The 16,636-nt window shown below is 37.2% G+C and overlaps 1 protein-coding gene across 1 annotated transcript in view; it reads right to left on the bottom strand.

Moving 5' to 3' along the window:
- The window catches only part of ANKIB1 (ankyrin repeat and IBR domain containing 1), a gene marked incomplete at both ends in the record, with an annotated part of 56,460 nt that overhangs the window by 5,000 nt on the left and 34,824 nt on the right, over positions 1-16,636 (bottom strand). The window contains 9 exons of the mRNA XM_079538706.1: positions 1,340-1,391; positions 1,872-2,050; positions 3,780-3,925; positions 4,314-4,380; positions 4,475-4,561; positions 5,106-5,240; positions 10,905-11,035; positions 11,999-12,087; positions 15,682-15,848. Of these exons, the coding sequence (XP_079394832.1) occupies positions 1,340-1,391; positions 1,872-2,050; positions 3,780-3,925; positions 4,314-4,380; positions 4,475-4,561; positions 5,106-5,240; positions 10,905-11,035; positions 11,999-12,087; positions 15,682-15,848 (1,053 nt within the window). The remainder of the gene's footprint in view (positions 1-1,339; positions 1,392-1,871; positions 2,051-3,779; positions 3,926-4,313; positions 4,381-4,474; positions 4,562-5,105; positions 5,241-10,904; positions 11,036-11,998; positions 12,088-15,681; positions 15,849-16,636) is intronic.

Raw genomic sequence — 16,636 nt, forward strand, 5'->3', positions numbered from 1 at the left:
GCAACAATTTTTAACATGTGTACTAAGGAACTTTTATTTTGTTGGATAGGAACATCATTGTTTCACACAAGGACATTCAACAATCAGCATTCTTTGCTAAACCCACTAAGATTTTATTTTCTGTGATAACATTATGCACAGATCTTCTTGTGAAAGTACAGCTCTACATCAAAAACCGTGTATTGAAAAAAATCACTAAAACAAACAATGACCAATATTAATTCTACAAAATTCATTTAGCATAGGTGGTTGCAAGTATCCTTCCTCTCTACAAAGCAAAGAAGCCAACTTGCATTATGCAGTGCCACATTTAGGCAAATCATAAAAACTTACAAGCTATCATCTAAGCATGACTGCAATGGCACCTGCTGCTAAACAGCTCATCAACATACTGCTTATCAGCTTCTTCTCATAACCAGTTCCACTAACAATAAAATACCATCACAATGAGTTTGGTATTTTAGAACATGGAATTATTTCAAAGGAAAGGACTAAAGGAACTAGACAAGAGAAGCAAGTTGATGTTTTGTAGAGAAGCAAGCTATTTTCTCACCAGCATGATGCTCACCAACAACAATAGCAAAGGAAATATATAGAAAAAAGTACATGGAGTTTTCCAGGATGCTTTAAAATGACTAGCTAGAAAGAAAACAGCAGCAAGGAAATGCTGAGATGAAGCTTCCTTCCTAACTTAATGCTTTAATCTAATGTTCTCAAAATACAAAATAAAGTTAAGATAATAAAGGCAAGCTTTATAGGAAGCTTCTTGTTTTACTGTAGTCTTGAAAATTATATACTCTTTTCCCATATGTGGGTAGAGAAATATTCATTTAAAAATTGTTGTTTTCATTCTTGGTTAAATCTCGTTTAAGTAAGCAATTTCCATCCTGCTTTAATATATAAAAATGAAAAGAAACACTTCAAATGTTTAACAATATTTGGGTATATGCCTGTAAGTTTTTGTTGAGCTGTTAAAGAAAGACAGGAATTTCTTAGGCTTTGCCAAATTCTGCTGAAATAATGTTGCATTGAAAAGTAACCTACGTACGTATTATTTATTTAGTCTTTTAAGGCTCCCCAGCACATAAAACCAGTTTATTCTAAACCTGGTTACGTACTTGGAAAACTATGTAATGTTAAGTAACTATAGTCATGTTAGTGTCACTGCACAGTCAGGTATTCATATATATATTTCCTTCTATTGTGAAATAAATAAAATGGTAAGCTTAAACCAGCTTGAGATGCTTTGTATAAGGAAGCTCTTCATGCAGACCACAATCATACCTGTGTTTCTAGAATATGCAGAACTAATTTAAATATGTAAGAAGAAATAGTTTACCTCAGGGGATGCAAATCCCAAATACTCCCAATCCCATGTTCCACCAGCAAAGCTATAAGGTTAAGAGAAATGAAGTTTAGAGTCGGAACAAAGTATGAACAACATAAATAGCTTCAAAACCTATCAACATATAAACAGTGCAACTCTACTGCTCTTAAATCTTCTCCTTTAATGCTCATCTTGCAACTCATTTAGAAAACCATGAAATTGCAATATAAATACTAAAGAAGTGAAAGAAAACCCCACCAATTATCGCAATCACAGTACTCAAGGATATTTACTGCACTTAGCTTTTGAAGCAATTTTAAAAGCCAGCAGAGGTTTCTCATTTGCAGTTTCATCCGCAGAGTCTGATTAACAGCATATGTGCTTTTGAGTTTGTGAAAAGCTGCAATTCCACAGTGATCAAATGACAAAGAAAATGTAACTATCTGGTGATCTACGGCCACCAATTTTATCGGCTCCACTTCACCTCACTTTGATCATTACCAAATGAACTTTTTTGAGTTGCACAGTATTTTGTTCGGCTTACCTGCGCCTGGGAGCTTCTGGTGAGTCTGCAGGGGCAACACCACGGGCCACAGAGGCTAAGAATTCCTGCCGCTTTTGCTGCACAAGACAAGCTGCACGGATGATTTTATGGCGAGGAGTCCGAAGGTAAGGCCTGTTTACTTTCTGTGCAAGGTCTTCAGTGACCATTTCCAGGTCTGTCTGCAATGGTTAATAAACACAGAATAAAATGAAATGGAAATTTCATTTGTGTTCAGTTTTGGGCCCCTCACTACAGGAAAGATGTTGAGGCCCTGGAGCGTGTCCAGAGAAGGGCAACAAAACTGGTGAGGGGTCTGGAGCACAAGCCTTATGAGGAGTGGCTGAGGGAGCTGGGATTGTTCAGTCTAGAGTAGAGGAGGCTCAGGGGAGACCTCACTGCACTGTACAACCTCCTGAAGGGAGGCTGTGGCGAAGAGGGATTTGGCCTCTTCTCCCAAGCAACGAGCAGGACATGGGGTAGTGGCCGCAAGTTGTATCAGAGGAGGTTTAGGTTGGACATAAGGAAGAACTTTTTCTCTCAGAGAGTGGTCAGGCACTGGAATGGCTGCCCAGGGAGGTGGTGGAGTTGCCATCCCTGGCAGTGTTCAAGAGGCGTCTGGACAACGTGCTGCGTGATATGGTTTAGTGCTTGTGGTGGCAGTGGTGATGAGGAGATGGTTGGACTGGATGATCTTATAGGTCGTTTCCAACCTTGTGATTTTGTGATTCTATGAAATCAGGCGGAGCTCTACGCCATAAACACTGAACGGAGTGATTTCCTTTCTTCTGAAAATAACATCCAGACAGGAGTCTCATCAGCTCTCATATAATTATTAAAGCTATAGAAATTACAGCTTATTTAGCAAGATGACCTGTGTTGTTTTTTTCTGGCAGTCTGTTCTTTCTTCTTTTATTTAAACTTACCAGAGACAAGAGTCATTTTTTAATTTGGCGTTCACTATCTTGTTTGAAACAACAGTTTTGATTCATCACTAAAGACTCTGAGGTGGAGAATGACTAAGCAAGACCAAAGTCGTCAGTGCATGCCTGGAAGCCTGCTCTGTAAGAACTGAAATTTTATCACCTGCCTCAGCCTGTCCACAGTCATTTGTGTCCTGGCTCCAACACTAACTCATACGTGCAGCCACTCAAACTCCTGCTCTCTGAATTTCAGTTGCCTAGTTATTCCAAGTGTAACAAGCCATTTGCGGTCTCCAAATATCTTGCCTATGCTTTTATTGACCTAAATGTTCCCTTCCTCCAGCTTGCCGTAGGGCTTCTCTGCACACATATACACACTGACCATCTTTGGGGATCCTGAAGGAAAGGAAAGCAGGAGCAGCCCCTGCAGCTGATGTCACTACTACCCATGTACTCTCCCAGCTGTGCCTGCACCCACTCATCAGACACATCATCACGCAAGACAGGAAATAGGAGCTACATAAGGAGAAAAAACAACTTAATAGAAGTTCCACCCCACCACCACCAATTAATCCCTTCTCCTTGTCCAAGCCTCCTCTGGAAATGGAAAAGTATGGAAAAAGCACGGATGCAGGTGTTTCTATTTGCTGCTTTTTGGAGAGGGCTGCTTCCAGATTTGGGCTACAAAGATTGCTCAAAATTATAACTTAGCTAAAAGGAGGTTGGTTAGCAGCAATAATTTTCTTTTTATTTTTTTTCCCTTTCCACCTGTCCTTACTCTTTGGTTCTGCAGTAAAGTGTTGTTTTTCATTCATTCTAAAATTGAACTAAATGCTATTGTGCCATAGTGTTAAAAATCCATGTCTTACTCAGACTTGGTTACAAATATGGAGTATCAGTTTTGCACTACAAAAGTAGACACACGACACTGATAACTAATACTACAAAAAATGTAATATTAGAAAAGCAAGCTATATGCATGTATTACCTGCATAAGTTCAAATATTTCTTTCTTTGTGCTTTTAGGCTCCAAAAAGAATCCATATGGATAAGAACACTTGAGAATGCGTCGAGTTTTCAGAAGCTCCTGTACTGCATCTTCAATGAATGTGGTATCAGGACAGCCTCCCTCAGCTGTAAGATAATAAAACACTGTGAAAATATTCTCCTGCTGATGTCAGCATTTCTTTTAGTGTAAGAGTTTTCCACCAAAAATGTGCACATCAGCTAAACTGCAGCAGCACAGCAGCAGGTTCTCAATGAGTATACAGCCTTCTTATTATAAGAAGTGAACACAGAATATTAGCTTCTCTCTTATTAGTGCCATTTCCTCTGTGTGAAATATGTAAGATTTTACTGTACATTTAGCTTTCATCCACTGCTTATGAATTCTAGTTCCGGAGGGATCACATCACACAACAGACTGATGTGAGCTCTATTCAAAATAAAAGGTTTAGCCATAACACATTTGATTTCAAATCAAATTCACAGTTCATAGCAAATACTAACAAGTTCTACTTACTTCCACTGAGAGCTTTACTCAGCTGCTCCATCTTTTCTTTGGCTGTTTTTAGAAGGCGCTGTTCTAACTAGAACAAGACAACAAATAAAATACAATATGCTTTTTTTTTTTTTAATGAATGAAATGTAAACAAGAATGAATAAATATGGTTTGTCCCATACCTGGTAGCTAAGTTCATGGTTCTTAAACCTTGTGTAATAGTGCATAAACCTATCCAGTTCTTGAAATCTCCTATGCTTCTTTTCAGCCTGGAAAAGAAGAATACAAACCAGGACAAATTTAATGGTTTAATTTAACAATTATTGTTGGATACAATCTCATAACTGTTTATATTCCCACCAAATGTGAAGCATTATACACAATGCTGACAAGTGCCATGCACAAAAAGACAAATGTAAGTTTTGAATGTCCAAGCCTGAAAATACTCTAACTAGAGTTAATGTACTGTGTGCATACTATTTTTAAGCAGACTTTCCAAACGCCAAAATTAAAACATGTCTTCTGAAATGCACAGAAAGTACTACCACACCCATTTCAGAAAAGGAAACCATGACATAGGAAAGTAAATCAACTAGTCTAAGTCAACCAGTGGCTGTCAGCAAAGACAGATGAAGAACTAAATCTTATGCTTCTATCCACAAATAAGCATGTTTTCTTTCTGTCCTTTGCTTATATTTAAGGTTATATTTTCTCTTTTAAAACCTCGGTCGGTTGGGAAGAATTTTGATTGAACTTACCCTAAACACCAAATTGCAGCCTTAGTACTACTATGCAAGCAGACATTTTTGTTACCTCTACTGTCATCTCTTTGGACTGTTCCTCTACATGCTGAATAACCTCATAGCGAGTACATCTGTAGTATCCTCCTGTAGAAGAGCTGTGCTTCTTCCATTCTTCTAAGCATATCCAGCAAAAATCATACTTGCACTTCAGAGAAAATAGAAACAACAAGACAAAAAAAAAGAAGCTGATACATTGTAGGTATGCAGTTAAGAAAAACTAGCACCATTCTGAGACCATCATACTTGTGGTCTAAACAGAACTGTTGTGGAGCCTTTTTCCTATTTCATGTATTATAGAAGATCTTGGTTATCAAATCATGGGAGTCAGAATTTTTGTTCACCGAATCAAAAGGTCATGTATAAGCTACAAGTTAAGCTGTAAGTGTATGAAATAAATCAAATAATAGAGCTCATTAGCTACTCATTAGTTTGCTTTTTTAAACAGTAACACTGAAACTGCTAATGAGAAAGGGTGAATTTTAACAAAACTTAAAAAGTGGAATTATCAGAAAGCTTAATTAATTTCTCAGTCAATAAAATGAAACCAATAGTTTACACATGAGCGTGACTTATCTGTAAAGCACTCAAAACAAAATATTTCAGTTCTGTAAATGCAATTCTACTGATCTTATCTGCATTTTCTTTTGTTGCTTTTTCCAGTTTGGAAAAGTGTTTTTCAGTATCCTGAATATTCTCTTGATAGAGAAGAACAGTTTCTCACTCAATCCTAGTCTGTTTGCACAGTGACCATTACCAATAATTCAAGAGATGTGCTTCTGAAATCTGTTCCCAGCTGCAACCCTGCTGGTATCATTGTAGTGGAATGAATGTGAAAGAAATACTATGACTTAATATTTGCTGTAATGTAGAAAGAGCATGCAAAACCTTTGAAGAGCATGCAAAATCAACTAATTGCACCTAAGAAATAACAAAAAACATAAGCCTAAAGAAAACAGAAAGCTTAAGTGAAAGCTGTGTCTTCACTGATTGTACAATCATTGAACCGTTTGAGTTGGAAGGGAGCTTTAAAGGTCATCTGGTCCAACTCTCCTGCAATGAACAGGGACACCTACAGCTAGATCAGGTGCTCAGTGCCCTGTCCAACCTGACCTTGAATGTCTCCATGAAGACGTAGGGGCATCCACCACCTCTCCGGGCGTCCTGCTTCAGTGCTTCACCACCCTTATTATAAAAAGCTTCTTCCTTATATCCAATCTAAATCTCCCCTCTTTTAGTTCGAAATTATTTCCTCTTGTCCTATCACAAGGACAGTGCTGAGCGGGCTGAACAGCTCAGCAATACGCGTTTACTCTCTTGTTTCCTAATAGCAATTAAAAAAATGTAATTACCAATATTTTGGTCATGTGGTGTTCCTAATGCAAAACAGTAATAGTAATAGCAACTACTAAAGCAAGCAAGTAAAAACAGAACTTTCAATAATGATTTCAAGTTAGGCCTCTTCTGCGTTTACTGAGCAGAAAGCTTTTAAAACAGGTAACAGATTACAAGGAGACCTGTCATATCCAGACTTCTTTTCAACAGAGAAGATTGAACTATTATTCTCAACTCAGCACTGAATTCTCAGCTGGGTTATTTCAAAATAAGCGGAAGCTGTCTAGAAATGGATGGGCAGAAGACTATGACTTGGTCATCCTATTCATTTAATCTGTTTTACTGATGAACAAAGAAAAATCCTGAAAAACTGAAGCAAAAATTAATGTGAAGTAGTAAGAAGCCATTAATATTATTACTGGAATTCAATAAATTAAACCACATTTTTCTTCTCTTTTGTAAGTTTAACCTTTCCAGAAATATCTAGTCCATACCAGATGTGTTCATAAGTAGTGACTCCATTCAATTACATATATTACAATTTCTGCATTACACTTTTGCTAATTTTGTCTCACACGTGACATTGACTTTCTTCTAAAAAGCAATGCAGACAAAGGTATTTCTGCTATTGCGCTGCACCTTTCTGTTCTTAAATTTTTTTTGAAGGTGCTTGCTTTTACAAAATAGTAAGATGAGTGCTGAGAATTAAGTAGAAGAGTAGCTGTGCACAAAAATCTTAAGAGTCTATCACTGCATTGTCTATTATTCAGAAATGCTCAAAACATAATAAAAAGTTGCATTATATAAAAAAAGATTATGAAATAAGTTGCAAGCAACACAACTACTAAAGCTTGATTTTCTATTAATGTATGTATATATGTTCCCACTGCAATAATACCACCTCTCCCAAATTATCTCCCTTCATTATCACTTCACCATATGCATCCTCTAATCTTGCACATCTTGAAAAGCTTCCTCAATAAACCAAGACTCACCCACTGTTCCAGGACCCTTCTCTAATAACTCACTCTCATTAAATATTCAAAAACATGTCCATCTGTTTGAAGTTTAGTTACATCTCCAAAAACCTGAAGACTCTGCTTTACTTGCCTTTATGGTGAGCTATCCGTGATGCTGCACAGGCTAGGCTTTACAAACGACATGTTTGCTGCCTGAACCAAGCAGGAGAGGCAATAGCTGAGCTGGTAACTGCTGAGTAGGTATTTTAGCCTCTCCTTTGGTGGCACTACAAATAAAGTCTCTGCACAATACAACTACCCAATGTCATGAAATCTGCAGTAAACTAGTATCCATGAACTCCTTCCTGTATCTAGTTCAAAGTACCCGGTAGGTAAGAATTAGGGGAGTGAGAGACAGGGGGACTGCATGAGCCTTGTTGCCTTAGAAACCAAGCTCGTAAAACAGAACAGTGCCGGCTTAAATACAGAAATGTGATTCTATGACTAAAGTGCATCCTCTACACCCAGGTACATGCTAGCTGACAAGAAGCACTTGCAATTCTCTACTCACTACACAGTAGGCTTCAGCAGAACTTACTGCAGCAAAGGCTGAAGCTTTGGAACACATCCTTACTTTAGGAAGGGACAAGCGAGGTGTCCGCTGTACCTTGCATCTGAGCCCTGTGACGATCCTGAGGATACCATTCCTTTCCCTCCCCACAAGGCTGAGGAGAGGCAGCTTCTGTTTGCAGAGGTTTCTCCATCACAAAAGGAAGCTGACTGTTTTAGGGACAGTTTAAGCTGTTTATAAGGAACAACATCAAAGAGGAATAGAACTGTGGTTGTCAGCCAGCACTGCAGAATGGTACTAAATTAAATTATCTATACTCAACAGAAGTTAGTGGCTGAAGTCTCCTCAAGCCCTAAACCATACTTTGATTCTATTGAGATTAGCTCAGTGACACAACAGCTGTCAAATAACTGAAGAGGTTTTGTTACATCCTGAACATTTTGTTACATTGGCTGAACATGAGCTGGCAGCATGCCCAAGTGGCTGACAAAGACAATAGCATCCTGGTTTTTATCAGTGGTGTGGTTAGCAGGACCAGGGAAGGGGTTGGCCCTTCCTGCTCAGCTCTAGTGAGACTCAGCCCGAGTACCGTGTTCAGTTTTGGGCCTGTGGCCCTAAGTACAAGGAGAACATTGATTTGCTGGAACACATTGAGAGAAAAGTGATTAAACTAGTGAAGGGACTAGCTGAGAGCTGTTCAAACTAGAGAAGAGGATGCTGAGGGGCGACTTCACTGCTCTCCACTACTACCAGAAAGGATGTTGCAGTGAGAAGAGTGTTGGCCTGTTTTCTCAGGTGACGAGTGATTGGACACATGACAACAGACTCGAGTTGAGCAAGGGGAGGTATAGATTGGACATTAGGAAGAATTTCTTCATTGAAAGGGGGGTTAGGTATTGGAAGAGACTGTACAGGGAAGTGGTGACATCCATACTCATGGAGATATTTAAGAAAGGTGTAGATGTGGCATGTAGGCAGATAGTGAATGTCAGCTTTATGCAATGGTTGGACTTGATTATAAGGATCTTTTCCAACCTAAATGATCCATGATTCTACATCCCATATATGAATTGTTTCCACACTGTCACCAATACAATTATTCTGCAAATAACTACTTCAAATGCTCTTAACTCTGTTTACAGTCTGGAAATTTTCAAATTGTGCTGAACAGCAAATCTTATTACATTTCTTATCACTATGGAATTTATGAACTCCTTTAAAAATCATTTAAAAAGGAAAAAAAGAACAGCAAAACTGGCATAAACTGAAATGGAAGAGAATCTGCTCTTGGTTGCCAAACTAATTCCAAACAAACAAACAAACAAACAAACACCACCAAAAAAATCAACGACCCAATCTTCACAAACAGAATACGTAATGATAATATAAAGAAAATAAGATCTGGATATCAATGTAGATTGAGACATATCCAGAAGAATGTACTAGTCTCCACTGCTAAACCTCTCAGGTTTTTATTGGAAGCCAATTATGTTATATATGTGCAACTTTCTTATTTTTAATGATCCTCCTCAAAGAGACATAAGTACGCTAAATATGCCATTTTTAACTAGTTTGAAAGTGTTCTCAAATGCTACTGAACTGCTGGCAAGAAATATTCTATTTTAGTAGCATAGTGCAAACTCATGACTAATTTTTTGGCTGCTGTCACTAATTAGTTTGTTTTGGAATTACTGTTTCCTGTCTTTTCATTCCTACTGTTTAATTAATGTTTACAGTTTCCCATTCAAATTTCTCTGTTTTGTTGCTATATAGAGAAATAACGCAGAAGAAAAATGCAATAAGGCAAAGCGTTCGTTAAACCTTACAAATCCTTAAAAAGTACCATCTTCTGGTAACTGAAAATATTATAGAATCATAGTATCACCAAGGTGGAAAATCATCCTGTCCAACTGTCCACCTATCACCAATGTTTCCTACGAAACCATGTCCCTCAGTACAATATCTGAACATTTCTTGAACACCTCCAGAGATGGTGACTCCACCACCTCTCTGGGCAGCCCGTTCCAGCACCTGACCATTCTCGGGGAAGAAGTATTCCCTAACATCCAACCTGAATCTCCCCTGGTGCAATTTGAGGCCATTCCCTCTAGTCCTGTTGCCAGTTACACGGGAGAAGAGGCTGACTCCCACCACACCACAACCCCCCTTTGGGTAGCTGTAGAGAGTGATAAGGTCACTCCTGAACCTCTTCTTCTCCAGAGTGAGCAATCCCAGTTCCCTCAGCAGTTCTCCATAAGACTTGTGCTCCAGACCCATCACCGGCTTCGTTGTCCTTCTTGGCCACCTGGGCTCGGGTCATGTTCAGCCAAGCATCAACCAATATCCCCCAGGTCTGTTTCCTCTACAGTCTTCCAGCCATTCTGCCCCAAGCCTGTAGCATTGCCCGGGGTTGTTGTGGCACCTAGACTTGTTGAACCCAGCTATCCAGCCTGTCCAGGTCCCTCCACAGGGCCTTCCTACCCCTGAGCAGATCAACACTTCCTCCCAACTTAGTGTCATCTACAAACTTACTGAAGGGTGCACTGAATACTCTCATTCAGATCATCAGTAAAGATATTGAACAGGACAGGCCCCAGTATTGACCCTCTGTTCATTCTCTTCTACATTATTAATGATGGTTAAACAACCAAGGATTCTGTTCCCTTAAATTTCATACTGTATTGCCAAGAACTGTCAGCTGTTTAGGAAATCTTGATAATTACACTGTACACTTACCAGCCAAATAAACTTCACTAAATACGAAACATCTTCTATATATATGTAACCCATTATTTGCAGATTACCTAATTTTTGAAACAGATTCCATTAGATCTTAGACCTGACATTTCAAAACGTTTGGACTTTTGTGCTCCTGAAATGTACATATGACACAACCTAAATTACGTTACCTGAATTCACAACAAATTGTATGAAAGGTCTTTCTTACCTTCGCACATTGCATGTGGTTGCAGCCCTCATTCTTCTGAATTGGAGATTTGCAGTTGGCGCATGGTTTGGAGTTAGTTAGTAACCACAGGCAGTTGGCAGCATCTTCATATGCCTCACTAACTCCCACAACTTCATGAATGTGACAGGAGGATGTGGACCATGTGAAAACAGAGAAGTTGAAATTTTACTTGTTTAATCTTTTGTGAAAATCAGATTAGGAAAGATACGTGTTTACCTATTTCTTGACAGAATATTGTAATTCTTCATTATATGTACTTAATATACTATATGTATATGTACACATATACAAATATGTATAAAGTACACAAATTACTTCTGTATATTGCAGTCTATGGCATACATTATACATAGATTATTAAAATATATATTTAAAAATTGATGTTTGACTCAGCATGGTGCATTTTGAGTCTACAACATTTTCTAGAATAATCTATGACATAATGGAAAGGCTCTGAATTGTTGTAACTAAGTTAAGTTAGTGTTTATTTGAGTAAACGTTTTTTTTTGTTTGTTTGTTTCTGCCTGTCCTATGTAAACCCAGATATTGTTAGTTGACCTCTAGGAGTTATTTACCAGGAAGCCATTCTCCATAATTCTCTTGCAATTTACAGTCAACATTACTATTATTATTACCTGTTGCTTTTAAACATTTCTAAAGTACACAAACAACTGTATGAATACAATTAAACAGAAGTGCAGACTAGGACAAGGATTTTAAGATTTAAATATTTAAGATTAAGATTTTTTGCCTAGAAAACATAAGTTATCTTCATGAAAAAAAAATGAAGGAAGGCTGTAAAAGGAAGGGAGAAGAGTTTCATCTCTGTGAACCATATGCAGATTTATGAGGGAACTGGTAGGAATGGTTTCAGGATAACAGTCTACCATTACTACATATGTCTACCATAACTACACATGCAATTAAACATGAAGTTGCTCATCACTCAGTGGTTTGTTTTTCTTCCTCTTCTTTATTTTTCAACCAATGTAAAGTTTTAATTAATGCAACTAAAAATTCCCTTTAAAAATAAAAGATGACAATGAAATAATAAAGCAAAAAGTATGACTTACGTTCTTCTGGCTTCATTTCAGATATTTTCTGTAGCCAATCCTTCCAGGTTTGGCAGTCACAAGGTTCATGTGCTTCACCAAGACATTCCCTGAACATTAAGATATATACACAATAACTACTTATTTAGAGTTAAAATTGTATTGTTGCTTTGAAATTGCTTCACACTACAAGACATGGAAACATATCACATCAAATCAAAAAGATAAAAAGTGATACTACTATTTTAAAATATTCTTAGATCTCTTACTACAGTTTCTGTGATAAAACTAAATTTAAACTTCTTGTAAAACAAAAACTAGGTAGTTTGCTATACCTGAAATGCATTTTATGTATAATTAAATGTACCAATTCAATCTAGAACAAGATCCAATCCATTTCGTTTTTTAAGAGTTTATGAATTTTTACGCTTTTCATTAGTCTCCAAATGAAATGGAAGGTACTTTCTATGACACAGTAGAGAAATGAGCTTCTCTTGAGGTTACTACTAGCTTTAAAGATATCAGTCACTACATAACAATGGCCTCGGCTCTGTACAACACTGCTTAGCAACAATTATAAACATAACTGTGTTATCAAGCTTGTTATTCTCCTAGAATCAAAACACAGCATCATACCACACACTCTGAAGAAAACATTTCCATCCTAGCTGAAACTAAGACAGTCTGCTATAATACAAGCTTAAACTCACTACAGAAGGAGACAATAAGATACTAAGCTCCCTGGTGTAATTCAGTCTTTTTGGCAATATTTCTGAGTTTCTGAGAATATGAAAGGCAGATTTGTGTCTCTGAGAGGCAGTTCCCATTGTGCTGAGCCCTTTTTCTTTCCCACTAGAACCTGCAGAAACAGATCTCAGAAGGCTTCACTCTTGCTGTTTTCAGTATGAACCAGAATGGGATTTTTAAAGATGCATACACACGAATATACATACATTGTACTCACAGAAGGAAGTTAGAACAACTTCTTTCAAAAAGTCTTTCCTCAGCTTATCCCAGACCAAGAGTTCTTATCTGAGGATGCCATTTTACTAGAGTAAGAATGATGAGCCTATTGATCCTACAACTTTTTATGAAACAAAGTTGTATTTCGGATGGACTCCATGATAGCACAGACTGAAAGGAAGTAACACCAAATGGTTGTGACAACTAACAGTTCAGCCTCCCCAGACTGCCTTCCTCAACAGTAAGCAGGATGATTTATTTGAAGGTATGGCACATATTTAATGAACTTGCAGCAAGTTTCAACAAGAGAAAATTCATGGAAGGACTGAAAGCATTGTCCAAGAAGCATTTCTTGATTTTTTTTTTTCTCCTGATAATGTTTATACCATATAATGAAATTCATGTGAATCAAAACAGCAAAATAGTTGCAGCTTAGAATCAGCTTTCCCAGTGTACCTGAAAAGATATCTCTCCTACAAAATATACTTTGCCCCTTGTTTCCATCCAGGATAAAATGAAAGAGGACTGATGATGCAAAACTAAGTCTGCAGTGCTTACTACTTTCCATACGTGTCCCCTTGCTACAATTCCATATGCTTCTTGTACAGCATTAAGAGGTTGCAATATATAGGATCTGCTAATACACAGATGTAGTATTTGTGTACTATCTTCATCTGAACTACATTTAAAAATCTCAGAATGATTTTTTGAAAAGGAATGGAATTTTCTGTTTGTCAGAGCTGATTAGATACCGTCGAAGGTGCTATTAAGTAGTGGATAATGAAAAATCAGTACATTCTAAGGAACTCTGTGTTTTATAGAAACATTCCTACATCTACAATGCCTTACTTTAATGAGCAGAAAAGACAGAGACCCTAAAAATGGAAATTCCATGCTGACAAAACCTCATAACTTGTTCTTAGTACATGACAGCGAATGGTTATCTACAGCTTAGTTGGGATTTTCTAATATAGAGATTCTGAAGAATCTCTTACTGAAGCCATATTAGTTGATATAATAATGTCTAAACTGTAGATTACTTGTGAAAAACTTGCAGAACTGACAGAAGTATGAAACGTGGGATGTGTTTCAGAGTAGACAATAGGAGAAATTTGTCTACCAGGAAGATGATCAAACACTGGAATGGACAGTGAGGTGGTTGATGACTTGTTGTCTGTCAGTGTTCAACAAGCATTTGTACGACTGCCTCAATAACATGCTTTAACTTTTGGTTAGCCCTGAAGTGGTTTGGCAGTGTTACTAGATGATGTTTAAAAGTCCCTTCCAACTGAACTGTTCTAATTCTGTCATATAGGATTTTGTACTGTGAGACTAATATGGCTGCCTTCTGCAAAAGGTTCTCATTCCTAATATTGCAGAATGCTTCAGTTGTTGGTGAAACTTGCTTGCCACTGATGAAAATCTTCCTTCGTGTGGAGGAAAAAAAGGCCTTGTAAATGCCTTCTTGGACATTTTACTAACAGAATGAGGTCTTTTTTCAAGACTTCAGAAAATTTTACCAGGAACTGTTAAAAGGAAAAAAAAAAAAAAGGGTATTTCTCATAAAAATTATGCACTTGGAGAGCATTTTCACATTCAAGGGGCATTCTAGAGAGAGGGTGAATTTTGCCTGTGTAAAGGAAGCAGAATTTGACAATATCTGAAGGACTGCAACAGTATGACACAAAGTGGTTTCAAGCTCTGACCTTCAGGCTAATGTAACATTCTGTCAGGACAACAGTTGTCAGAAACAAGGATGAGAGGGTAATACCTTCTTTTGAATATCCCTGAGGTTTGTTTTACGTTCACTGATAAAAACATTTTCTGCTTTGTTTTCACAAAATTTGTTTCTTTCCCAGTTCTCCACCAATTGTGAACAATTTTCTCCAAAGAGGTTATGTTTTACAACTTTCCTGGTTGGTTCCTCATGTCTACTTTCTTCTTGTCCCTCCACCCTTTCCATTCATATGGGGAAAGGGCGAAAATCTGAAGTCACTAAAATCACTGCAGTAGTCTGACAGGCTCAAGGAACAAGGATAGTGTTTGCCCCAGACTTCAGAGAAGTATCCTATCACTTTTTTTTGCTTTTGTTGATACTGTTTTTGTCATTTCCCTGGAACTGCTGAATATTGACAGCTTAAAGGATGATCTTTTAAATATATCTTTTAAATATATCATGGTTTTCACTTCTTGAGCTTGTATTCATCTTAAGACTTAACAGGAAACAATATAAAGCAAAACTACTGAAAAAGTGAAAAAATTGGAGTGATCCAGCAAACAGAAATAGTTATGTATGTAGCAAAAAATCCTTCAAAGTTCTATTTCAGCTCAAGCTTTTCTGATGTAATTCCACCAAAATTCTGAATGAGCAAAAGCCTGCTGTTTTCTGTCTATAATTCAGAGTATGCCTATGTATCTATCCAGAACAGACACAAAAATCCCTCCGCTGATGCTCCAGCCTCCTCAGATGAGAAAATCACAGCAGTTTATGTTACGGTTCTACATCTAACAGAAATAATAATTAATAAGACAATATAAGAAAGCTTTGCTGTGCCTCAGAATACTGAAATATTTGTGCATATAAAGCTAATAGATAAATCCAAGAATAGTAAAGTCAAATACCACCCCATCTAAAATTTTGCTGCACGTTTGGTGCTAAGTAGAACTTTAAATTTTTTATTAATCCCTGGAATAGCAGTGATTATGCTTTTGTGTCGACATAGATACTTTCTAGCACTAACCAGCAGAAAAGATGTCCCTTTCCACAATCTACAGCAGGAGCTTTTAGCATAGGGAAGCTAAGCGTATCTGATCCTGTTGAATTCGATCCTTGTCTTGTTAGCCTTACTGCTCTTTCACAGCCTGGGATAGGACACCATTTAATAGCAGGATTATTTTCAACAAAGGCCTAAAGAAAAAGAAAGAAAGAAAGAAAGAAAGAAAGAAAGAAAATATTTTAACACAGAAGATCATATTTAATCATTGATATAAAACAATCTGTCATTATAATCTTTCTTTGAGGGAACAAAGCCAAAAAACATAATGACAACTGTAGCGATTTCGATAGGCTTTTAAAAATAGTTATTAAAAGGGAATAATTTAATCTCCATTAAAAAAAACAAAACAAAACAAAACAAAAAACAGCATTAAAAGCATTCAAACAGTACTCCAGACTTAGGCTAAGATCCAAATGATTTATATCCCACACAAAAAATTAATGTGTGCAATTCAACTCCTTTGTGATATGGCTTACTCTGTATTTCCACTATATATGCACTAGCAATGCTCATTAACAGAACTGACTCTTACTGAAAACAATTAAAATCTTACTGATTAACACAAAATCCACAATATAATCATCTGCAATAAACTTGAAATCAGAACTAGACTATCTCAGGACATTACCTATAAACTTTTGTAATTAACGTAGCAGGACTTCTTTCATAAAACTTTTATTAAAAAATTGAGGTGGAAAACTTCAAAGAACTTTCACTACTTCTCTTCAAAACGGTGCCGTTAACCACTCACTTTGAAGATGAAGATGTGAAAGGCTAATCAGACCTAGATACTTCATTTTTACCACATCGTGTAAGACTTCATTAAAGAGACTTGTTATACACAAAAATATTGCATTGTAAAAGGAAAAAAAAACCCTTCTTGCTTTCTCTTACTCTGCCACCACTGATAACATAATGT

Source organism: Tetrao urogallus (genome assembly GCF_951394365.1).
Source record: "Tetrao urogallus genome assembly, chromosome: 7".
NCBI classification, from domain to species: domain Eukaryota; kingdom Metazoa; phylum Chordata; class Aves; order Galliformes; family Phasianidae; genus Tetrao; species Tetrao urogallus.